This window comes from Coturnix japonica, chromosome 3 (genome assembly GCF_001577835.2).
Source record: "Coturnix japonica isolate 7356 chromosome 3, Coturnix japonica 2.1, whole genome shotgun sequence".
NCBI classification, from domain to species: Eukaryota; Metazoa; Chordata; class Aves; order Galliformes; family Phasianidae; genus Coturnix; species Coturnix japonica.
Genome location: NC_029518.1, coordinates 26,065,891 through 26,091,110, shown reverse-complemented (window position 1 = coordinate 26,091,110; position 25,220 = coordinate 26,065,891). Strand labels below are relative to the sequence as shown.

The 25,220-nt window shown below is 40.4% G+C and overlaps 1 protein-coding gene and 1 long non-coding RNA gene across 2 annotated transcripts in view; one reads left to right on the top strand and one right to left on the bottom strand.

Moving 5' to 3' along the window:
* Positions 1-3,114, top strand: part of LOC107311347 — an 8,280-nt gene extending 5,166 nt beyond the window's left edge. The window contains exons 2-3 of the long non-coding RNA XR_001553999.2: positions 1,309-1,362; positions 2,720-3,114. This is a non-coding gene — a long non-coding RNA (uncharacterized LOC107311347). The remainder of the gene's footprint in view (positions 1-1,308; positions 1,363-2,719) is intronic.
* On the bottom strand, positions 1,026-25,220 carry KCNK17 (potassium two pore domain channel subfamily K member 17). Its single transcript, XM_015857817.2, has 5 exons — positions 24,982-25,220; positions 14,515-14,629; positions 6,773-6,939; positions 6,070-6,238; positions 1,026-2,939 (listed from the first exon to the last, which is right to left on the bottom strand). Exons 1-5 carry the CDS (start codon positions 25,189-25,191, stop codon positions 2,644-2,646), a joined length of 957 nt encoding a protein of 318 aa, XP_015713303.1. The 5' UTR covers positions 25,192-25,220; the 3' UTR covers positions 1,026-2,643.

The following is a 25,220-nucleotide window of genomic DNA, read 5'->3' as shown; positions in this document are numbered from 1 at the left end:
GGGAATGGGAGAGAATAATCCTGCTGATTAACTGTCAATAAAAGGTTACTTATAAATGACAACATGCTAATGGGCCATCAGAGAACTCAGGCGGGGTGGTATTTGGCCAATTTATGTAATATTTTCAGGTGGTCTAGGACACAAGCAGGCAGCTTGCAGCTCTGGAAGATCAATTAGCAGTTCAGATAAGCCTCCTCCTACTAGGTATGCTGCATCTGGGAGGACTAGTCTCATGGGGAAGCTGTTGGGCAATAGATCAGCACAGCTGAGGAAGGAAGTGAATCAGTAAGGTTTGCTTGTACAGATATTGAATCATTTTGAGACCTAGCCCCATGCTTAGATTTGTTGATGAACCAGGGTTCATACAGTGGAAGCACTAAGATCTACGAAGAATTACTGTTTTTCCTTTTTCAGGACTACTGAAGTTCCTCCTCTTTCCAGCTCTCAGAAGCAAAATTAGCTGTCCTAAGGCATGCAGCTGTTTATACTTCAGTATGTATGGGGTGCCCAATTCTCTAGAGAACTTATGAACACCTCACTCAGAAACTACAAACACATAGTAGTTACGAAATATATGGGAGTAATATAATAGACATCCAAACTGAATAGAGGAAACTCTTCAAGCTAAGCCTTCTTATGCAAGAGCAGAGTTGGTTAAAATCCCCAGAGCTGTGACATTTCAATTAAACCTTAAATAGATTTAGCACAGCCATTCTCATCCTTGACAACAGAAACTCCTATTATCCCCTGGACACCTGGCTTTTATGATAGTATAATATTTGCTGAGTTTTGCACCTCAAAGGTGATACAAAAGAATATCACATTTAATGTTGTAGAATTCTGATTCACTTAGGCTTAAAAACTGTACTTTAGCCTTACTATGGGCTAGCCCATTATGAACATTAGTGAAAACTAAATTGTACATCCAACAGTGAAAATATACAAAACAAAACACAGGAGAACAAACATATGAGAACATAAAAGTTTGTGCAGAAGACTGTTAAAGAATTTTCCAATACTAAAAATAAAAAAAAAATAATCAGTTTTATTTATTACGCATCAATTTCCCAACTACAACTTGAGATTTCCACTAACTCCCTTTCTTATATTTGCTGACTATTGAAAAAGTACTTGAGAGAACATTTATCACTACAGAGTTGGCAAAAACCTGATGACAAAAAGGCTGACAGTCTTAATTTGATCATGCAGATTCTTTTCTCGCTTTTTCTTTCATAACCAATTCCACAAAATACTGAAGCCCAGACTGGCCTATTTGGGAGACTATTTTTTTCATGATATGTCATCCAGAACTTGTCTTCTTGAAGTCCAAAATTTTCTCTCACTGCATTGCTGGCAGCCCAGGTATGTATATTCCTAATTCATGGGCATCATGCTCCAACATCTTATGCTTTCTACTCACTTTCTTCTGCCTGTGTGAAGATCTAGAACCAATGCAGACGCTTAGGCTCACCCAAATACTTCCTTCTGGCTTACTCCTATGGTCAAGTTTTCCAAGTTAGTTGTGCAATTTGCTCTAGGGTGCAAATACCACAACAGGAATAAGAACACAATATGGATATTGCTATATGAACAACAGCAGAAGTTAAATTCTGTTGGGCCTTTTTAAATGGCACAATTTTTCAAAAGATTTCTGAGAACTTACAGGAATTTTTAAAAATTTTCAGTTCACAATTGACAGACATGCTAAATGATCAGGTTTTTCATTACAGATCAAACTGCAGTTGTGCTTATAAAAAGACTTAGACAAGCAAATACAGTATTCATCTATGCCATGTGAAGCTCATGATAACAGCATCACTCCTGATCATTGTTGAAGGTACTCACATTTGTTTGTTGATTAAAGCAACTCTTGCCCCTAGTCTTCCTTTTCCAGCTTCCATAATGTGAAAAAGAAAAAAATGCATCCAAATGAATGGTTGCATTTAGATGACATTTAGATGACACCCTATATAAGTTCTGAAATTAAAAAAAAACAAAACTGCCTACTATCTTTTTTAATGTTAGTGGACCTCTGATGTAGAAGCTTCCCTAACAAAAACAAACATTCAGTTTCTATTAGGCACCTCTACAATCTCTACCTCATTGCTATTCACATACAAATGATCAGACAGCAAAAATACGTTACCACCTTTGGCAAGCACAAGCACACAGGTGATGCTGCTCATTCGTAGTCACTGCCAGCTTGTTTAAAAGAATATTTTTCCACTGAGCATTTTGGCAACATGCAGTTTGCTTCCTGTATTAAATTATGCTTCCTGTTTTAGTTGTGGCATTTGCAAAATACCATATATACAGTTGAAGGCTACATAAACTTTATTTGCAAAGAAAAAGACAGTGGGCAGTGCTGGGTGTAGATATCAAAGTTTACCTCACTCTGAGGTGGGAATGTAGGTATTATCTCTGAAAACCTACTTTTGGTTGGTCAAGAGCCTTCTTGGTAATACTTGGTGGTGCTAAAATGAGATATTTTGCTGCCATTTTTGATTCAGAATAGAAGCATTTCATACTCAACAAGCAGGGTTGCATCCCAGTGTGAATGTCAGGGCAGCTCCATTTCCACATTTCTAAGCAGTGATCTCTTGTGTATTGGAATGTGAGAGACACCAAAGGTATGTTTCTCCTCTAAAGTGCTTCCATAGAAGCTGTATGGGTGTGACATGCACCTGGTCCTCCTGCTATTTTGTCTTTGTCATTGCAGCACTCCACGTTGCAAAGTCCTGTCATACTCTTTTTGCCATCATCCATTACGTCTTCTGACAACTCTGTGCTCTTCCTGTCACACTGACAGAAGTCACTGGAGCTCTCCAGTAAGTTGATGCAGCATTTGATAATTAGTGCAAGCCAGGCCATCCCAAAGAGGATCCAAATAGAGACTACATTCTTGTACCAGCTTGGATAGGTGCGGTCTGGGTTCATCCCTAGAAAGGAAACATCACAAACATTAAGACATGGAGTGAAGACTGCCTCAAAAAGGCATTTCATGTAAAGCAAAGAGAAAGGAGATAAATATGATCTAATATTAGCAATTCCTACCTATGTAGGACTAAGAACTATTAAGAATCATGAAAAACTAAACCCTAAAACAGGGCTGTTTGTAAGTTAATCTGTTCATGTTTGAGTACAGATTCTTTTTTTTTTTCCTCATGCATCACTCACTCAGCTTTACAATATTATATTAGTATGTAAGAGGGTTTTCCTGTAAGCAGAGGCTGGCAGAAGTGAGGGGAAGGGACATAAAGCAGTCCAAAAACTTCTAGCTACAGCCAAGCCTTAGAATCATAGAATGGCTTAGGTTGGAAGGGATCATCCAGTTCCAACTCTCTGCCACGGGCAGGGCTGCTACCCATCAGATCAGGCTGCCCAAGGCTCCATTGAACCTGGCTTTGAATAACCTAAGAGACAGGACATACACAACCCCTCCAGGCAGCCAGTTTCGCCACCTTCTTAGTAATGAATTTCTTCCTAACATCTAAACTAAATCTCCCCTCTTTTAGTTTAAAGTCATTTCCCCTTGTCCTGTCACTATCTGACTGTAAAAAGTTGGGTCCACCTCCTGCTTGTAAACACCCTTTAAAAACATCTTTATATTGTTATCTGTTCATGTTGTCTCATTGCTCAGTTAAATAGTCAGTGATCCCTTTAGAGCAGAGCTACATTTTGGTTTGTATTCCCACAGTGTTTAGTGAGAAGAGGCTTCTATGGGCTAAGATGGTATCTATAGCAATAGTAAAAACAATAATACAGGCAAAATAAAGTAATGAGCTTAGTCTTATGAAGTGATTGGTCTGAATTCATAGAGCAGGCTGGGATATGATTAAAGACCTCAAGAGAGTTACAGGATACAGACCAGCTGCAGCAGTCTCTGCATGGACTGTTCTCTACTGCTTCTCAGGTCTCATTATTTATTTTCCTTACCATAAAAATGTTTGTAAGTGAATACCTGCAGCATAACAGATACTACAGAGCACATGATTTTCTAGATATAGGGTGTGGAGGTTAGATGTATTACACTGTGCCTCCGTAAGCCTGAAACTCACACCCTGTAACTGTGTTCCACTGAAACTTACACATAGGATTAGGTTGATAAGGGACATCCACAGAGGCAGGTATTTAGGTGTTGGTCATCTGTAACCTGTTGTATGTACTAATTCTATGCTGTCATTGCTTGCAAAGACTGGTGAGTCCCAAACAGTTCAAGGACCACAGCTAGAACCTAAAAGATTATGGAAGTAGTAACTGGTTAGTGGAGCTACATTGCATCCATTGATTGTGTATTATGATATAGTTATATCATATGAATGGTGTAATATACATATTATAATATGTAATATTTAATTTTAATTTTATTTGATTTTCAATATAATGGGACTGCGAGGCATTTTGAGATTATCACTAGTAACTGAATAATGCTTGGGCTTTACCAACCACCTATGTCGTAACTGCTCTTTCAGCTGGTTTACTACAACAAGGTGAACATGTGTGTGTCATAGAGAGTACTACACTCAAACTGCAAACAAGCACCTTTCATCAGTTCCAGGTTCAAAAGGTATAAAATTTGTTTCCTTCTAAATAATAAATGAAAATAAGAGAAAATAACCATTTGAGTCTTCCTAGATTGTCTGATATATGTAGTCCTGGGGAGGAGAAGCCGAGAAGCAGTTTAGGACATGCACAGTAAAATGATTCTAATAGAAGGGCTTACTGAATGTAAATTACTAGATTTCAGAACCAGTAGGAGAAGCAACATCAGTATTACTAAATAGTGTATTCTATAGCCAGTTTTATAATTTCAAATCAAAGTGCTATTGTCTGGCTTATATTTTACCAAAGACAGAGCAGTTGTGTCAAAATGAGATGATGGGTGTTACTCCCAACATGTGATACTCCCCAAATTGTACCTGATCCAGAACAGTGCCAGGGATCACACTAATTGGGAGACTGTGCAGCAGTCACAGAATAAAGCATGAACACATGCCCTGGCTTCACTTAGTTTTATATAGAGTCATAAGCAACAAACATAAGATGGTAAGGCCAAAATCGTCTGATCTTTACATACTACAGGTCACTGAGATGTATTTGCTATTCTGATATGAACCAGTGTATTTATGCTAGTACATAGGTACCACATAAGTGAAGGCATGTCTGGAAGAGGAAGAGGACCTTCAAAATCAGTCATGAATGGAGTGAAATTTGCTGCAGCAGAGTTCAGAAACACCTAAAGAATGTTGAAGTGGCTAGCTTTTGTTAAGCTCCATTTGGATGCCCTTGCCCAAGCTATCTTCATTCAAGCTATTTTAAGTGTGTTTAGATAATCTCTCATCAGGACTTCAATGCACTGTAGACCAGTCCTATGCTAACCATCTTTAAGTTGTTCAAGCATCAAGCAAGCACTACAAAGAGATGAAAATAAAGAATCATTATTAAGATGTTTTAGCTTATCTTTTAGGTATTCAAGGGTGCATGTGTTTCTATAATCAATTTATTGTTAATGTCTTTATCAAAAAGGTGTGACCTGTGTTTCAGCAAATCCATCAGGCATAGGTCCAAACCCATTTCCTCTGACAAAATAGTCTGGCAACTAAAAGTAGATGGTGCATGATGCCTGATAGCCTACTAGTGACCAGTGCTGCTTCTAGAAAGTTTTATTTGGGGTTTCATCTGAGGAATGCTCATTGTTAATGGCAATGCAGAGTAGCATCTTTATAACCAAACATTGATAATGCAATGGTGTGCACCAAGTGCATTGTCACCAACTGCTATGATTAAAAACAGCACTCCAGTCTAGTGTCCCACTCACTCAACAAACAGATCACCTGAATGGTGAAAGATTTCTCATTGACAAGGAAATGACTGCTTTCTTCTTCCACATGTGGTATTCCTATCTTAGAAACAGTGTCTTCTCCAATCTATCCAACACCTACCACAACAGATTTGTCATCACACCTATGGACTGCTGGTGGTGTTAGACTGCCAAGGCAAGAAATTGATATGCTGCATATTCAGCTTTGATGTTGAATAGGTAAAATAAATTACATTTGAACTACTCACCAATCACATAATCTCCAAATCCTATTGTGCTGAGAGTAATGAAGGAATAGTAGAAACTCTCTTCATAAGTCCATCCTTCTTTGTTAGAGAACAACAAGGGAGGTAGCAGGAGGAACAATAACAACCCTGTTACTAGTGCACAGGTCTTCATCAGCAGAGCAGCTTTTATCTAGTAAAATGAAACAACGCAAAGGCTTGTAGGAAAGGTGTCATGGAAAGCAAAGCTTATTTTCTAGTTGAAGTTGATATCAAGCTCCATAAGAACACATACATTCACAGCATTCCACTAACAGTGTGGCTCTCTCAGTCAACACAAATTGGTCATCCTTTTCTTGAGTCCAAAAATCATGCCATTTTATAGCTTATTTCACAAATGCTCCCATTTAACTTAAATGAGTGATTCCAACCATGACTGATAAAAATACTAGCTATCCTAGGACTGCTAATGGCTCTAAGGCTCTGGCAATTCTCTTGCTGGAAGGGAAGCTATTAATCACAGAAGTTCCATCAACTAATGAATGACCTTATCTAACACCTCCTAGGGCTGTCATAACCAAATTTATTCATTTCCCGTTATTCCTGAGCATTATTGCATTTTTTGCCAAGAAGGTATGTCCTTGTTGCTCAGAGGATCCAAAATACCAGACAGTGTTCCTTCTCTCCCCAAACTTAAGGGTGTGGTATGCCCAGCCCCACTGCTTACCTTCCAGTGAAACATCTCCTCTAGGTGATGGGCACTACGCTGAACTCCCAACAACATCAGCTGCCCAATTTCATTCAGGAGGACAAGATTTAGGGGGATCCCAAAGAGGGCGAAGAAGATGCAAAAAATTCGACCAGACACAGTGCTGGGGCTTAGGTTCCCATAGCCTGGATAGGGAGGAATCAGGGGTTAAAATTGAAACAATCTTCTTGCTTGCTCCCCTCCTCTAGAAGAGTAAACCTCTATCTTCTAAAGTTAGAGAAGGCTACTGTTCCAAAAGGATTTTGTTGTTGTTGTTTTTATAAATAACAGTAAACTACATCTATTGTTTGTCATATCCTATTGTAGGTTGGAAAAATAACATTTCTTCCCCTGCCAACTTTACTTAGTTCCTTTCCCATTTACCAGTGAATTTCCTCTTCCCTACCCACTGCCCTGGCTAGGATTTGACGTAAATGCAAAACATCCGTTTAGTTCAGTTTTTGTAATCATTACTGGCACGAGGTTCGCTGGTAAATGATCCTGTATGGCTGTCAGAAGGTCTGTGAATCAAAACAATAGTGTTTTAGTAATGTTATCTTTGTCCCACTGGACTAGCAAACTTATCACTGCCTTCTAGCCTGTACTCCTGTGCCACAAGCATCAAACACTCCTAATTGTCAAGTTGTTTGCCGCAACTCAATAAGTTTTTAAAAATTACTTTTAGCCCAAGTAAAATTCTTCAATTTCAAACATAAAGAAGAAAGAAACACGTGAAGCACATTTGAAAGTTTGCCCATTCCCTTCCCTTCCGCCCCACCCCCCCACCCCTTTCTTTCTTAAAAGCATCAGTTGGTCTAAAAAGATGCCATGGGCACAAAGATCCACTGTTGGCAACATGGGGCCCCCATTCTTTTTACTAATCTCCATCCCATGCTGACTGCAGTAAATCACCAACCAGCTACATAGAATGACAAGCTATCGTGAACAGATGACATTATGCACCAAGCTCTGTGCTGACAAAACCTCTCACTATGGATGACTCCACAAACAGTTAATTACGCACATACACTGGAAAAACAAAACCAAACCAGAAAAGAGGTCTGGCAGTGAACTGCATTAAAGCACATATTTTCACCTCCTTCCTACCTCCACAAATTCTATTTCCCCTGTCCCCCAATCTGGATGGCTTCACATCTAATACTTTCAGGTTTGAACAATTTATGGGACCCTGGTTTTAATGTACATGTTAACCCATAAGGCATCTATCTCCAAAGCAATAGCTCCAATTGTCTGTGCTTGGGAAGGTACAGAGCCCCTGGGAAAGAATGGGATACTGTTATATAAATAAGGATTGTTTTGAAATAGTCAAACAAAGGGGCTAAATTAAGACTATAGAAAAGCTTTAACTCTCACTCTGTACTCTGTACTGTGCTCTTCACTTATGAGCAATTCTACAAGCTTAAACACTTTTCCCTTCTACTATATGTAATTATTGAATCACTTCTGAGGGCTTTTGCCATTTCTAGACTGCCAGGTGTGATAAATGATAGACATGCAGGCAAATAAATCTGCTAGATGTTACCATGCAAGTGAATTTGAGCAATGTGTGTTATTTGTATCATAATGACTATGCCACATCTCAATGGATTGGTTCCAATTTTTCCTCTTTCATGCTATTTAAGGTGATTTTCAGATGCATCCAGAGCCAGGGTACAGAGCTGGGATACATTTGCTGCAAGGCTGAGTCTGAATACATGCCACATACACTATGGCCAGACATTCCACAGGCTCAGTTTCTTTCCTTTCCGTATCAACTTAACAAAGGCTATGTAAAGGCTTGGACAGGCTTTTGGTGGTGGTGGTTTTGTTTGTTTGTTTTTTTTTTTTAAATAATCACAGCTTTCCAGGCTATCCAATCTCTGTAGGAGGGGAAAAAGAAGTCAGGAAAAAAAAATGAAGAGAAGCAATGCCAGTCATATCTCTCAGTGAAGCACAGCCACCTTCAGGATTTTAGAGATCCCACACCACACTGCTGAATGAACAGCATCTCAAGTTAAGCTGTACATTTCATTTAATTTAGAACAGCACATTCAGTGATATATAAAGGTTCAATGTGTATTGAGAAGTCTAGCACAAGACCAGACCTGCTTTGCATATGCTTTACATGGCACCCTTGGGCTCATTGTCTCAAGACAATTTCTCAAAGATTTAGTGAGTAACTGCTGCAAGTATATAAAAAAATGCCACACTCCATTAGCTTTTTACACAGGGTATAGGGTTTGATTGAGCAGCACATGAAAATTTAGACTACATAAAATAGTGAGCAATTTATATCTGGGCTAATGATTTACCCTTGCCTTTGGACTAGAAAAATATTCATGTCATTGTATATACTGTATATTCTCACAACCCAAGTAATCTTATGATTCTGTATGAATCTTTGTTGCTAGAAACCTTACAATGGAATGGGTAAATGAGAATTACTATAAATTGAATTAGGGTAATTATACTACTGTGGTCTATACATCAGAAGATCTGCATCAACTTCAGAGATGAAAACAGATTACAACATCAGCAGTGCTGCATTCCTCATGAAATAAGATCTCACCTGGTACATGCCTGCCCCAAGGGATACACTGGGATGCTCAAAAAGTACAGAAGTCAAAGTACAGGTGTTTTCATCCAAGTAGCTGAATTAAGATCCTGTAGAGGTGCACTCATTTTGAAGTAAAGTCCAACTTACAGTCCTTAGAAAATGCAAAATGAGTGACTTCATTTCTAAATAAGTAGGATCCACATTCACACGCATGCTTCTATTTCACAGCTTCAATTTTCCCCTACGTTCCTGTATGTAGAATCATATAACAGCTTGGGTTGGAAGGGACCTCAAGAATCACCAAGTTCCAGCCTCCCTGTCACAGGCAGGGCCACAGATCTCCAGATCTGGTACTAGTCCAACCTGGCCTTAAATACCTCTAGGGATGGGGCATCCACTTTCCCTCCAGTGCACCTGTTCCAGCATCTCATCACTCTCTCATTAAAAAGCTTCTCTCTAGTGATCTAAACTATATTTCCCTTCCTACAGTTTAAAACCACTCCCCCTTGCCCTATCACTATCTAACTGTGTAAAAAGTTGATTCCACTCATGTTTATAAACTCCTTTTAAATTACTGGAAGAATTAAATACCCTGCAGCTTTCTTTTTTCCAGGCTGAACATGCTCAGATCCTTCATCCTATCTTCATAAGAGAGTTACTGTAGCCCTTGGATCATCTTCGTGGCCTTCCTCTGGACCCTCTCCACAAACTCCACAACCCTCTTCTGTTGGACACAGTACTCTAGATGTGTCCCCAGGAGAGCAGAATAAAGGGAGATAATCACCTCCCTTGCCATGCTGGTCATTTCTCTTCTGATGCAACCCAGGACATCACTGACCTTCCAAGCTGCAAGCACATACTGCTGACTCATGTTAAGTTTTTCATCAAGCCAAACTCCTAAATTCTGCTCAGCCAGACTACTCTCAGGGAGTTCTTCTCTCAGTTTGTACACATACCTGGGATTACCTTGACCCAAATGCAAAACCTTTTGGTGCTCAAAATGGCCCACCTTTTGAGTTTGTCAATGTCCCCCCAAATGGCATATCTTCCTTCTGCTGTATCAACTGCACTGCTCAGCTTGGTGTCATCTTCAAACTTGCTCAATCTCATCATCCATGTCTTTGATAAAGATGTTAAAGAGTACTGCACTCAAGATGAACTCCATTACCACCCTTCACCTGGACATAGAGCTATTGACCACAATGCTCTGGCTGTGACGCTCTCATCAATTCCTTATCCAACAAATAGCTCACCCTTCAAAATCACCTCTCTCTGACTTAAAGAATGTGGTGGGAGCTTTAAAAGGCTTTGCAGAAGTCCAGGTAGATTACATCAGTTGCCTTCCTGCCATCTACCACTGCAGCCTCACCCTCATAGGAGGCCACCAGATTGGTTAGGTACAACCTTTCATTAGTGAAGCTGTGCTGGCTGTCTTGGATCAACCACCCATCCGTTGTGTGCCTTAACATGTCTTCCAGGAGGATCTGTTCTATGATCTTCCCAGGCACAGAGGTAAGGTTCACTGGCCTGTAGTTCCCTGGGTCCTTCTTCCTCCCTTTCCCATGAATGGAAGTGATGTTTCTCAGACTACTTTTCAAATATGACAGACAGCAGCTCAGTAACCACATCAGACAGCTCCCTTAAGACCCTAGGATGAATGTCATCTAGCCCTGTGGACTTGTACACATTCAGTCTCATAAAGGATTCAGAGGCTCTGAGGACTTGTAAAGAGGAAGATATCGAGATGTGATCAATAGAGAATCAGCAAAAAATCTCTCTCTTCACTCACATGACAGTATCCCAATGACAGCACCCTCAGTTTGGCCAACGCAACTGCTACTTCCTGCTACTGACAATGAGTGGCTTGTTTGGACCCAGCTCTCACTGCTCAGCCATAAAATAGTATCTTAAGCAAAAAGCATTTGGAATGGGGCGGGGGAGGGAAAGAAGAGAGTGAAAGCATCCTCTGTGAGTTGAAAGACATCCGCAAATGCACCAAACTTCAGTTGAGGGAAAATACAGAAATACATTTTCATAAAAAGCGCCAGCAGAAGAGTCACCGCTCCAGCCAGTAACTTTTAACAGCTGCTTGAGCATTCAAATGTTTGGGTTTTTTTGGTGTTGTTGTTGGTTTTTTTTTTGTTTGTTTGTTTTTGTTTTTTTTTTTGAGATTTTGGAGCATTATAATCCCAAAGTTAAAAGATGTTCTTGTGTGGGAACAAGGAAGGGCTCTTAGCCTCACCTGTTGAGCATCCAAAGCAGAATGCTGTCAAACACTCAGAAAAGCCTGGGAGTCAGGTACCTTGTCTTACAACAAATGTCTGATCCACAGGCCTGCTGGGCAGTCCAGTGAGGGCTGCCACTGCTATAGTTAGACTACTTTGTGTTACACATTTAATTGCTCTGGGGAAGATGTTTCATTTGGCAGTTAGGGAGATCTCCAGACACAGGAAGAAACTTGATGCTGCTCTACTGCACTCACTGAGTGCTCTTGCCAAGAGCTCATTCCTCTAACACTTCTCTGAAGACATAAACTCTTCCTCATGCTTCTTCAAAGTAACTTGAATATTTTCCTTCAGACTAAGTGAAAGTTTAATTCATGACAAATTCATATGTTGCTTTGAGGAAAAAAATAAGATTATCTCAATTCAGTGTAGGTAGAGAAGATGGCAGTGGTGGCCTAGAATCTCAGGAACTGCATCTAAAATGGAGAACATCTCATATAGATTCTGGTATTTAGTGGTTATGGGGGAGATACTTGGACTGTGAGAGAAAAATATTCTACTTTCTTTAAAGCAAGCACAAACCTCAGTCCCAAGTCCTTTCCCTTCCACCTAACAACAGCAACAACGGCAACAAAAAAATCTCACCACCCTGTGGTGTTTAACTTTAATCTTAGAACCCACTCTGAACTTGCTTTGACCTCTGTGTCCTGGAAGTCCAAGCTAACTGAGAAGAGAGCAAACAGAGGATAAGGATATTTGAGAGTTAAAACCAACAGAAAATTATCTCCTCTTTCCCTAATCACTTTCAGCTCTACTCTCAAGATTATTCTTCGGGATAAAGAGAAAAATCTCCTACAGAAAATGAGATAGGAAACAGTATTTGGGATGACATAATGCGTAAATACAGCAATGAAGGAGGCAATGAAGAATATCAGAACAGGAGAAGGAATTGACAGAAGGCCAGGTCTGTCAATCCCATGTGATGAAAAATTACAATCATAGAATGGCTTAAGTTGCAGGAGGCCTTAAATATTATCTAGTTCCAGCTCCCTGTCATGGGCAGAGTTGCTGGTTAATTGCAGTTCTATTCAGTTTATGAGATTGACCTATAATTACCCAAAATGAGGAACCTTTCTTTAATGCTCAGGTCAATGAGGCTGCACTAGTGACTGCCTCAAAAACTTGCATGAGCAAAGGAGATGGTTAACTTAGACCCAAGGTGAAGCATTGGGGGGCTCAATTTTTCACTTCTACAACATACTATCATCTACAGCGTTAATATACTAACCTGTTTCCAATTAACAGCCTAAACAACAAAATCCAAGGCCTAGCAGTTTCAAGTTCTTTTTGTAGAGGTGACCTGATCAATCACAAAGTCACTAGCAAGTCCCCTAAAAACACAGCTTTACATCAGTAAAATATAAGTAGGTATTTAGTGTAGATCTCAGCCAACATCTCAAAAATACTCTTGCATATGAACATGATAAATCTGATTCTCCTGGACTGTGCTTATCTTAAATTGGTCGTGGTAAAACACAGTAATTCTTACAGTTTAGAAATGAATCGGGATTAAGGATGGAGCAAAGCTGCTCTGAATGAACGTTGCACTGTACCAGAGCCCCGTCTGGCGACGCACCACTGCCATCATCTGGTGCAGCCCGTACCCCGTACCTGGTGGTAAGGCATCACACAGAACAAAACACGCGCAAAAGAGCAGATCACAGAATGACAGGATCGTAGGGGTTGGAAGGATCATCAAGTTCCATCCCCTTCCCAAAGCAGGTTCCCTAGAGCAGATCGCATAGGAAAGCATCAAGCTGGGGCTTGGACAGGAATTAGTTCAGAGGAATTTTAAGTGAAGAAAAACCAAAAACCACCCATGACTTTCTCTGTCTCAACTCTTACTTTGAGGCTTAACGTTCTGAAATCAATGCATTTTCAAGAACTGCAAGAGATAATTCAAAATAAAGCTCCCCCTGGGTGCATGAAAATAAAAAAATCCAAATCTTTAAACTGAAGAGAGCTGACAGGTGTGACATAACACGAGAGAGATCCATGAAGTTTTGTTTGTTTTTCTAACATATGCTGAATGACTCTCCCTACACCACATTCTCTTCCCCCACAGTTTTTATAATATTGAGTTACGTAGTGAGAAAAAATGTCAGGACAAGTTATTAATGGTTTGGAGGCCTGGGGATACGCACTGACAATAATTGATAGTATCTGCATTAAGTTGTGCTGTGCATAAATCCATTTTATTGTTTGCATTCTCTTCCCTCCCATTTCCATCATGGCTCTGCATTACTCATTTGCAGGAACTTAACTGAACTGTTTCATTTATCCAACTGTGGGACTTTAACCCAAACATGTAGGCTCCCATCCAATGCAAGTAGAATAAAAGTTTTTCAAAATACTTCTCTCTCTCTTTTTGTGACAGGATAAGCTCATTTCAATGCACAATTCACCTTGTACCTCTCAGAAAGTGTAAGAAAAGAGGGTGTGGAGTCTTCCTCCTAAGGAAGACCTTCAGGAGCTCCCTGGGAATGCCCTTGGGCAGCCTACTTTGTGCATCCCTGCTTGAGTGGGGGCTGAGCTGGGTGACCTTCCAAGGTCCCCACCATTCTGAGATATAAGGAGTATAGATACTGCAGAACCTTGAAGCAATACTACTTTGCAACCAAAAACACTGAGGAACTTAGTAGAGGTATGTACTGGGCTAATTATCCTTGCACCTAGATGGAGATTTTCATTACACTGGCACTGACAAAGCATTTATTGTTTCTTGGTATAGGTTCTTATGTGCTTACCCATTGAGAAGCTACTTAGTGCTATGCTATGATATCGACCAGTAACACAAAGTCCCCCAGAACTGAACAGTGTCTAGTAGTACTTGCCTCTCTCCCACCTATAAGGCCACTCAATCGGCACAGAACTCTTACCAATGGTTGTTATTGCAGAGATGGAGAAGAAGAAAGACCCACTGAAGTCCCACCTGCCCAGGCTGGTGGTGTTTCCCTGAATGGTTACACCACTCTTGTAGGCTTCAATGATGCCCTGCAAAGAGAAAATAACATTAAATCCCACCGATTCCCTTATGGCAACTTCATGTGACTGGCATTTCTAGTGCTGGCTGTTAAAATCACAAACTACAACTTCTTTGGACCATAACATTTCCTTTCTAGTAGAGGATATCCTGTGCCTCAGAGACCAAGGAGCTGAGAGGTCAGGAAGCCAAAAGAAACAGTGTACTGATTGTAAGAAAAAACCATCTACAGAAGAGCAGGAAGTTGCACGTGGTAGATCATACAGGTAATTGTGAAAGCGACTAGAGGGCAAGAATTGCCTACAGAAAGCCCAGTCAGAGCATTATTGATTGCCCTACAGCATATTCATAGGAAAGCAAGATGCTTCCAGATGGGATGTTTTGATAGCAGAATCCCCAGAGCAGTAAAATACACATGATGTGTGACATAGAAACAATACAAAATCATCAGCCTACTAGTTTTAGATAACTTGTCCCTACCACAGAGCTTTAAGTTGAATAAATTAGATTTAGACTGGAGTAGCATGATGCCCAATTTTGTTAGTCCACCTGGGAAAGACTTGAATTTCACTATGGTGAAATATATGGAATTAAGGTAAAACAAGGTATCAGATGTTTTAGCAATGCCCAGATCTAATTATACTTCCTCATGCCAATTAAGTCAAAGATATTCAACAGAGTTGTGAAGAAAACAATATTAGTCTCAGCATGTATACTAAGCATTTCACACCCACTGACCAAGAAAATCCTTCAAAGATGATAATCCTTGAATGCAAAGTGTAGCCAAGAGTAGATAAAATTCATCACTTCTGAGGAAGACATGCTGATTTCCAATAACACTATCCCTATGCCATCTATAAAACTGCTGATAAAGCCTCCATCTATTGATAATGAAAGGAATCATTCTCAGGTTAGATTTGCACCAGTTTTAAGTTTATACACTCAACAAGAAAACCAGTGTCTCTAGCATGCAAAGCACAGCAGCTTTGTTTTTTTTACTGGCGAAGGCATACTACACTGTGTAAGTGATTTCTGAAATTATACATGGCTATGAATTAAAAGCAGATTACAGAGACCCTATCAGCATCTTTACGTGGGCCATTATCTCTTTCTCTGCAGAGTTACCAGTTCTCACACTAAAAGCAAAGAACAGCTCCAAGATCACAGGTGATTACAACCGTTCAGTTTCTTGATCCCAAATCATAGAGAACTTAGGTGATGCGGTGATGTGAAATCAAGCATTTGATGCCTTGATTCCTGTAGCTTTCCACTTCCTGTGATACGATGTCCCACAAGAACATCCATTGCTGTTTTCTACCTTCTGTGTGAAGAAACTTCTGTCCATTTAGCCAGTTTGTCAACAGTTTCTTACTGACCTCTCTAGTTCTTAAGCTTATGGCTTTAAAAACCTTGACATTTTGTAATGGTGTCAGTTGCTGAGTTCATATCAGTAGGAGATCAGGTAGGAGAACAGAAAATGCGCTGTATGCACAGGGGTTTTTTTTGTGTGTGTGCTTGAGTTTATTATAAATTTTTATCTGAGAGCAGGACGTGGCATTCCAGCAGGTATATGCTGGAATATGTGTCTTCAAGACGAAACACGTAGGACTGCTGAGATCACAAGCTACACAAGGAAATGTGAGAGAATAACAGGCCTTTTATCTTCAAATTTACACCCTAGTTTCATGGGTAGAGGGAGCACGTGGGGAGAAAACAACACATTTCTCACCCATCGGACTCCAATGTCTCTCTTGATGTATTTGAAGAGTTATTTTATATACTTGGGAGCCACGTTTCCTGACTGCAGTGTTTTGTAAGGAGGAAACATCTCCAAGTCGTTGTGTTAACTTCCCCTGAGGTGATGCTGCTACCAGGAAACACAGAGCCTAAGAGGACAGAGCTTAAGAGACTGATAGCCAGGCTCAAGTGCTCGCACCGAATAGCACCATGTTCCCATACTCATCTCAATAGGAAGTTAACGCAACAACCCATTCACTGACAAAGAGCAAGCAATGAGCCTGCTGCTTCTGGGACTGAGGCACTTCACATATTTACAGGAGGTCTCCAAGAGTGCCTTCAGCTTGTAAGCATCTGGCTACATCTTTTATCTTTCCCTGTTAGATTTTGCTATCAAACAGCCAGATAACATTATTAGCTGTGAGGATCACAGCACCTGTCACAATCTGACATCGGACAATGGGGATGTCTGAATACTCACACAAATCAAACCCAGTTGAATAAACTGCCACTTCTGGCAGAAACCTTAAGTTTATCACTCCTTAGAAAGAAATAGTTACTGATGTGGCCCTTAAAGTGGAGGATTCTTAGAGGGTGGAAACAAGGATACAGACTTATAACACCCAGAATCAACTTCAGAAGCACAGCAACAATGATAAAAAATTAAAGATTTTTTTTTTTTTTTTTCTCTCTCTGAGAAAAGTAGAATTGCAAGTGACAGAGCTTGACTTCCTACAGCTGGGCTCAAAGAGGCAGATTCATGAAAGAAACACAGAAATTACTTCTGGAATGCTAAGTCATCGAACTACAAACTCCTGGAGGACAAGAGAGTATTCAGTGCATATGTATGCAGTATGCAACATATCAGTGCATACCTCTGATAACTTAATATGCTTCTCTAGATATATGCTTTTGGTTAGTGACTTTTCATAAGAAAAATTAAAAGTGGTTTACCATTTTGATAGAACACATTGGAGAAATCCAGCTAATAAACAGCCAATTAGGGCAACTGAATCCTCTCTGGTTTTCCCATTGAATAATTGCAGATTCCTCTCTTGCCTTTTTTTTTTTTTTAAAGCAAACAACAACAACAACAAAAAAGTGGGTGGTGGGTGGGTTGAAAACTTATTCAAGAACTGAAATATATACATAAGGTCATGTCAGCTTGGTTCCTTTAGTGTGGCTTTGAGAACTACAGACATTTTTCACTTGATTGAGAGGGAAGAATCCTAAGTGTTTTCTATTTTCTCTTAATTAGGTTAATAACTTGTTGTGTCTTCTCAGACCTGATGCATTCCAAGGTACAGTCCCAAACCCAGTTTTTCAGAAGTGGTTATCTGTCTGATCTAACACATCAGGTAACACCAACAACTGCTCAACTACAATACTGAACTTGCTCCTTTGGGAACTTGAAATGCCACATGTCTTATTCAGAAGTACAAGAAGGAAGCAGCAGGAAGTTAAAATAGGAAAAAAAAAAAAAAAAAGCCAAAAAAAAAACCCTGACAGAACTCAGTTCTGCTTCAGTTTCTACTGGCAGAAAAGCTAAATAACAGGAATTTTACTTCTCTGTACTTATTTTCTCCTCTAAATTAATCATAATAATTTATGGGTCACAGAGATGACTGCAAATATTCAGCTTACAATGCACATAACATTTTGAGGCTTCTATAGAAGTCTCTATGGAGCTAGTTGCTGTAGGATCTTTAAATTAGGATCTTCTAGATTAACAGGACTTCATGAGTCAATGAAAAATTCATTTGTAAGATGCCACATTTTCTCATCAGTGAGGCTGCTCTGTTTCTTGAAAGTGCCATGCAAAGCCTAAATCCATCATCAAATCTTATCATAGTTTATGGTTAGAAATAAAAACAGCATGACCTCCACTCACAGTAGTCTGTTTAAATGCAGGTGTTTGCCTCACTAACTCTGTGATAAAATACGGTTCAGAACACTTACATTCAGCCTCCTGCTTGGTTTCACTCAGCTCTGAAATTTTTCCTTACTAACATAATAAACTAATGCTTGCAAGCGCATGCTTCTTGTTAAACTGATCATTACATCCTACTGCAAATAAAAGCCCATTTTTTGTGTGTCATTCTGCAGGGAATTCCTTCCTTTAACCAAGCTGACTAGGAACTCCATGAGGAAGCTATGGATTTCTACCACAAAGCAAGCTTATTTTACAATGGCAATAACTTTTCTTTCCTTCTCTTTATTGTCAATTAGAATAATCACTGCTGGTTCTTCCTAAAGGAGTATCCCAATACAATATAGTGCTCTAATTTCCTTATTGCAGCTAAATAAACACAAAATAAAAACAAAAACACTGTTGCAGCCGGCCTTTTAGCCCTACTCATCTCTGGGGCTGTGCTTCCACAAATGACTGACAGTGAATGTCCCACTCCACCTGTGAAACCATCCCACACAGCTTTGTCTCAACAAACCCAACACAGCTACAGTCATAGCAAAAATTAAACCACATGCCTCATTTTCACTTCTAAAAGACCTCTTCTGCTTTTAAAGAAAAATAAAGGAAGAAACTGAGGAATGAGACTACCTATTTAAAGTATCTCCAGAAGATTAACACACATAGCCTATAGAGTTCACTTCTCTTTTGATATGTCAGTGCTACACCTTTTTCTTTTCTTGAGAAATGTAGGTTTATTCTTTTTCCATTTGCTTTGAAGTCACTCTTACCTTCAGCTGTATCCTAAGTCCCCCCACACTTACAGTGCATGCTGTGTTATCAGTTCTGGGCAACTCCCAGCTTTCTCAGCTAATGCACTTCTCCATTCTATAATCTCATATCACAGGCTGGCCCCTCTACCACCAGCAGCAGCTTACTGCTGCAGCTTGGCTCATGATCACTAAGTGCTGCCAAAGGGAGAGACATTATTTACTCTGCCCTCCTTAACACCAACTGAAAACTTCATCCTTCAGCTCTGTGCCAAGTCACAACTGCAGGTGAACTTGGATACAGCTTTCAAGAGAGGCATTTAAAACCAACAAGGAATGAATGTATGTGTATATGTAAACAGAGACACCGTCTTTCTTGTAATCTTTACTTTCTCTGGAAAACTATGTCTCTCATTCCTACACAGAAAAAAAAAAAACAAAAAACAAAAAACAAGCAGAAAGTTTAGAGCAAGAAAATAAAGTATAAATGATTAATTAGGTAGATTTGAACCAATCTGCCTCCATTAGAATAAAAAAAGATATAAGATAACACAAGAGAACATGGCGATAGGACAAGGGGAGAGTTTCAAGCTTAAAGAAGGTAAAATTCAGTTGGATATAAGGAAAAAGTCTTTTACAGTGAGGGTGGTGAGGCACTGGAACAGGTTGCCCAGATAGGTAGTGGTTACCCCATCCCTGGAGACACTCAAAGTCAGGCTGGACAAGACTCTGAGCACCTGATGGAGCTGTAGGTGCCCCTGTTCACTGCAGGGGAGTTGGAGTAGAATGCCTTTAGAGGTCCCTTCCAACACTAAGGATTCTATGATTCTAACATGAAGCCACAGAAGATCAAGACCATTCCAAGCATATGGTAACAAGAATTCCTGGCTTCTCCTGAATCATGCTCTAATTGTTTCTTATTTCAGGATAATAGAGAGACAAAACATTTTTTTTTTCTGAAGTAGGATACTGCAAAAGGAGTTGGGAGAATGACCTTTCATAAACCAAGGTTCCAGCCACTGCAGTTGCCCTTATGATTCTGAACTATGACATTTTGGCCAGAGTTCACAGCAAATGAGATACACCATAAGAAATTTCACTCCCAAGCCTAGCTGAAGCTTGTGCTTTCATACTAACCGGCTTCCCCAGGAAGCATATGGCTCCTCAAAAACTATATGAAACAGTGCAAACAGTTCCTCACCTTCACAGTCTATCAGTGAAGTAAAGAAGGTATTCCCACGGCACCAAACTATCATTCAGAGCAATGATGAAGTATAATCTCAAAATCTTTGTGCTCTGGAAATTCTATGTAATGTTTCTATATGAACACCCATTCACATTTCATAGAATTCTAGCTGCAATCTGAAGAAAACAATGTTAATCTTAATCTCAGATTCTGAGGACAAGGGTCAGTTGACTTCAAAATAATTTAATAGAAGATTACAGATTACACCATTCCCAGATATGAACTATGATTCCCTGTCCTTTCCCAGAGTGGAAGTTTACTTGAATACAGACTAAAAGAAGAGCTGGCACAAGATTCATTATGGATGGTGGATTTCAGAGGATTTCTTAACTTCACATCTTTCAGATAACCTGAAATCTGATCAAATAATTACTCCCTCCAAACAAACAGCTTAACAACAAAAACCCCAAAGAAATGCACACAGTTTTGCTCATGTAATTGGTGTTAGTTGCACTGAACTAAATGAGCTCTAGCAGCAAAAGTACTTTTACTGTTGCAGCTGGATCTGCACTTTCTCTTGGTAACTGTTAATTAAAAAGAACCATGGGTATGTTAATTTCTCTCAGATATGGATCTGGGGAAAATTGTGCTGGCTATAATTTAACCCAAGCATAATACATTTTGATAATACATTAGGAAAAGCAACTATAGCTAATCAACTCTTTCACCTGTGACACATTGATGGATGGTCTGACTGAAGTGGGTCCTATACAGATATTGCTGCTCCACGACACTAACAGCCAATACTGTTGCATTAAGTCTTTTAGCGCTAACAGGGATCTCTGATGCTCACTTACTCCTTAACAGTCAACTACTGCTGTGGGCAAGATGACTTTATTAAACTGCATTTGCAGGGCCGTATTTCCTGACAGCTAGAAAGATTTCTGCAAATTTAATGTCAGTGCAAGCCAAAGTATTGATGAGGCTCTTTCAGTCACATGGGAAATACTACTCTTGTAGTCATTAACCTGGTGGCTCTAGCAGCTAACTCTGGAGATAACAGTATCTACACCCACCCTATAGGCTTTTAGTTCATGGCCTGCCCTTTAGAATTAGGTCCCTTAGATCTTAGACCTTAAATCTTGCCAGATGAAAAAGTATTTTTTTTTAATTAAGCTCAGCTTCAGTTTTCTTCTTCCCAGTTTTATGTAAATGACATGGTTTTAGTAACTTTTTACATTTACAATGATAGAAAGCATATAGAGCAATATAATAAATACAGGAAACAGCTGTATTTTGTGATTGAATTATAGAAAAAAAAAAAAAGATGGCATAAAAAGGACATCATGGTAACAACCCAACACAGAAGATGCTCATTGGAAGCCTAGACATATGGACAGTGTTCTAGATAAAGAAATGCTGGAAAGCAGAACAACTGTAACTAAATCTGTAACCACTGACAAAAACACCAAGTTTGAAGGGCAGCTCAGCTGTGCAGAGCTATTTATTCTTCACCCAGTCAGTAAAACAGGGATTTATTCTAGAAGTGGTGGTGGAGTCATTATAGAATCGTAGAATGGCCTCAGTTGAAAAGGACCACAATGATCACCTTGTTTCAACTCCCCTGCTATGTGCAGGGTCACCAACCACCAGACCAGGCAGCCCAGAGCCACATCCAGCCTGGCCTTGAATGCCTCTAGGGATGGGGCATCCACAACCACCTTGGGCAACCTGTTCCAGTGTGTCACCACCCTCTGTGTGAAAAACTTCCTCCTAATAGCTAACCTAAACCTCCCCTGTCCCAGTTTAAAACCATTCCCCCTTGTCCTATCACTGTCCACCCTCATAAACAGCTACTGCTTCCTTCCAGTACTGGAAGACCACAATGAAATCTCCCCAGAACCCTCTCTTCTCCAAGCTGAACAAGCCCAGTTCCCTCAGTCTTCCTTTATAGGAGAGGAGATGTTCAAGAAACAAGAGACATAGTGGGTATGGTGATGATGGGTGTGCAGTTGGACTGGATGATCTTAGAGGTCTTTTCCAAGTGCATCAAGCTGGGTTGTGTGCCTCAGACCAATCCCATAGGCCTCAGCTCTAAGAGATGTGACCATGAAGAAAGTACCTCCTTTGTGTGCAGCTTCACTCACCAGATACTTCTGGAAGGGTTCTCACATCTGGAACTAACCTCGCTTTTACCTGGACCAAGACTCTTAGGTACTTCATCCCCCCCACCAATGGAGTCCAGTTATCCCCAGTACACTAAAGAACAGTAATCACCTGAAATCTGTCACATGGCACCTGTTTCCACTTTCTGCAAAACTCAAGAGCTTCCTTTGATGTGACCTCACAATTTAAAGCAAAGATCATCATATCTATAACAAGCCAAATACCGCCCACCCTATTTGTTGCCTAGTAGCTCCACAGGAGCTGTTTGCTCCTTGATGAGCAAGCTACTATAGACTTCATTTAAGTGTCACAAGTGACCAAGGGACAGACAGGTCAACAAACCCCAACATGTCTTTCCTGAGCAGATGTTATATTACTGGCTGTGCAGCAGCTGTCTGTTACTCTGTTCTATCTCCAACTTTTCCTGTCTTTTGTTTTCCTCATTAGATACTGCTTCTGACCCAGAAAGATGTGAGCCATGGAAGTCACAGGACAAGAACCCACTATCTTGCTCTCACTGTGTGGTTTGGTTGCCTTCACCTTTCCTCTTGCCCATCCTCACAGCGCATTCTCCTATCAGTACCTCAAAGCAGGAGCTGTCTGTCTATACAAGGATCGGAAGAGTGGATCTCTGATTGTGGATGGTAACTAGGAACTAAGCCACAAACAGGTTGTAAAATGGTATTTGCACATTGCTTTCACAAACTGGGATTTTATTCTACATTGGCTCCTATGCACTTTAAAGTAAACCTAGACTTCAGAATTATCCAGGAGGGTAAAAGAAAATTGCTTTGACATTACAGGCAGTTCATCATTATTAAATTTTACTCAGTGCTTTATGCTTTCACACTCTTTATCTGCCTTCTCTGCAAACAAACAATTGTCACTGTACCTGGAATACCAGTTTTTTTATTGGAAGAGGGTTAGCAATGACATTGCCTGTATTAAACTGTATTAAGCAATACACTGCGAACACACACACACTAAATCTCATATTTTGAGCACACTTAAAGTAAATAAGCAATGCCCCACAGGAAATTAGAAAAGAGTGCAGGAAAATAGGCAGCCCCATGGATTATCTGTTTAAGATTAATCTCTCGCTGTGAAAGTTATTTTTAATAACACATGAAGCCATTCAAACGGGGTATGGTTTCTCAAAACATGCACAGATGCTAAAATAAAACCAAACTCCCTTTTATCATCCTCATCCAGATTGCTCAGGTCACAATTAAATGATGAGTTGGCATGTTAAAGCAATAGATCACCTAAAGGTATTCTCTGGTTCTCCTTCTCATGTGACTACCAGACAGGACCAAGAAGTAGTGAGGGTCATCCTGCAGGGAAACAGCCATGAGAATGCCATTAGAAGGACCTTGCTGCATATTCAGTTGGAGCTGCCTTTTCCCCACTGCCATCACCATGTTGCTATCATTCACCAAAGAAAGCCCCTGGCAGTCCCAGAGCAGGCCCATGCTTACTGCTCCGTTTGCCAGCAATGAACTAAATTCAACTTCCAGACACCTCTATGGAATGCCAGGCTGGTCTGCTCTGATGTATTTATCATTTCACTCTGACAAAGTATTTCAGAAGACTATTTACACCCTCTACTTGGAGCTCTACACAGCACACAATACAAATAATAGGAGTAGATATCACAGTAACTTTCAAGGGACCAACTTTATATAGCATCTCCACTTTACTACTGACTGCTTGAGAGAATTTGCCACCCAGAAAGTCAAGGGATGAGACATAAGTATCAGCACAGTTTTGTCTGCTGGGGCATTGGTGAAACTCCCAACAAAGTTATCTATTGGATGGCTTTCTATTATTTTCTGTTTCTCTCTACTAAAGGAGAGGGAAAAGTGTAAATAGTTACATTTTAGGATTTAGGTCCTTTGAGCCTGATGACCAGTCATGATGATTCCCAGCACCAGCAAGAATTGCTTACACCCTCCCCCTCATCTTTTTCCACACCAGCACCTCTCAGAGGTTGAAAGAGACCAGAATAATCACTACACAAGCAACTACCAGCACCTCCAAAATGGGAATGGTTTGTATAATTGTTTAGCACCCTTTAATCTTATATATAGAGAGCAGCAAAAAAAAACCAAAAAACAAACAAAAAAACACCTATCCCATTTTGCACATTTCTACATCATAAAACATAGCTACTTGAACATGAGTGATATTGCATTTGATCCACCTTTATGAGCTGCAGCTGCCCTGCACATGTTTCTAAGAAGCTTTTTTAACATGACTCAGGCACTCCTTATCAGGATTTCTCCATTTCCCTTAATTAAGGAACAGAAAATCAGAAAAACAAACAAACAACAAAAAAAAACCAAACTAATTATAACAACGAATTAAACATACCACGCCAAAGCCACAGGAATTCCTCACTTGTAAGATGCCAGAGGCTACGTACAATTCATACATGATTAATTCAACAGCAACCCAGAACTCCCTGCCACTTAACCATCGCAGGACCCACCACCTACAAACCAGCAAACGCCACAACTCCTGAGCGGATAGCGACGATGGGGAAAAGCCCATATACATACACACGAGCTGATGCTCAGGCAACCCAGAGCTCACCTGGATGAGCCTCTGCAGGGCGGGCCCCTGCAGGCAGGTGTGGTTGGCGAGCAGCTCCCAGCGCTGCTGAAGGAGCCGCCGGGCCGCCCGCACCTCGGCTGGTCTTTCCAGCGCCTGCAGCACACCGGCCCCCAGCCCCACGTAACATAGGTAAGCCAGCAGCAACACCGGCACACCCCAGCGCCTCCGCCGTCCCGCTTCCACCCCCATGACTGCCGCCGCCGTCACCCGCGGGGCAG

What these genes read in the sequence shown, in the direction of transcription:
- KCNK17 (XM_015857817.2), bottom strand. Translation starts at nt 25,191, where the DNA reads ATGGGGGTGGAAGCGGGACGGCGGAGGCGCTGGGGTGTGCCGGTGTTG. An exon ending in CTCTGCAATAACAACCATTG is followed by an intron (nt 6,940 to 14,514) that starts GTAAGAGTTCTG and finishes CTCCCTATCCAG; the next exon opens with GCTATGGGAACCTAAGCCCC. An exon ending in ATTTGGAGATTATGTGATTG is followed by an intron (nt 2,940 to 6,069) that starts GTGAGTAGTTCA and finishes TTTCCTTTCTAG; the next exon opens with GGATGAACCCAGACCGCACC.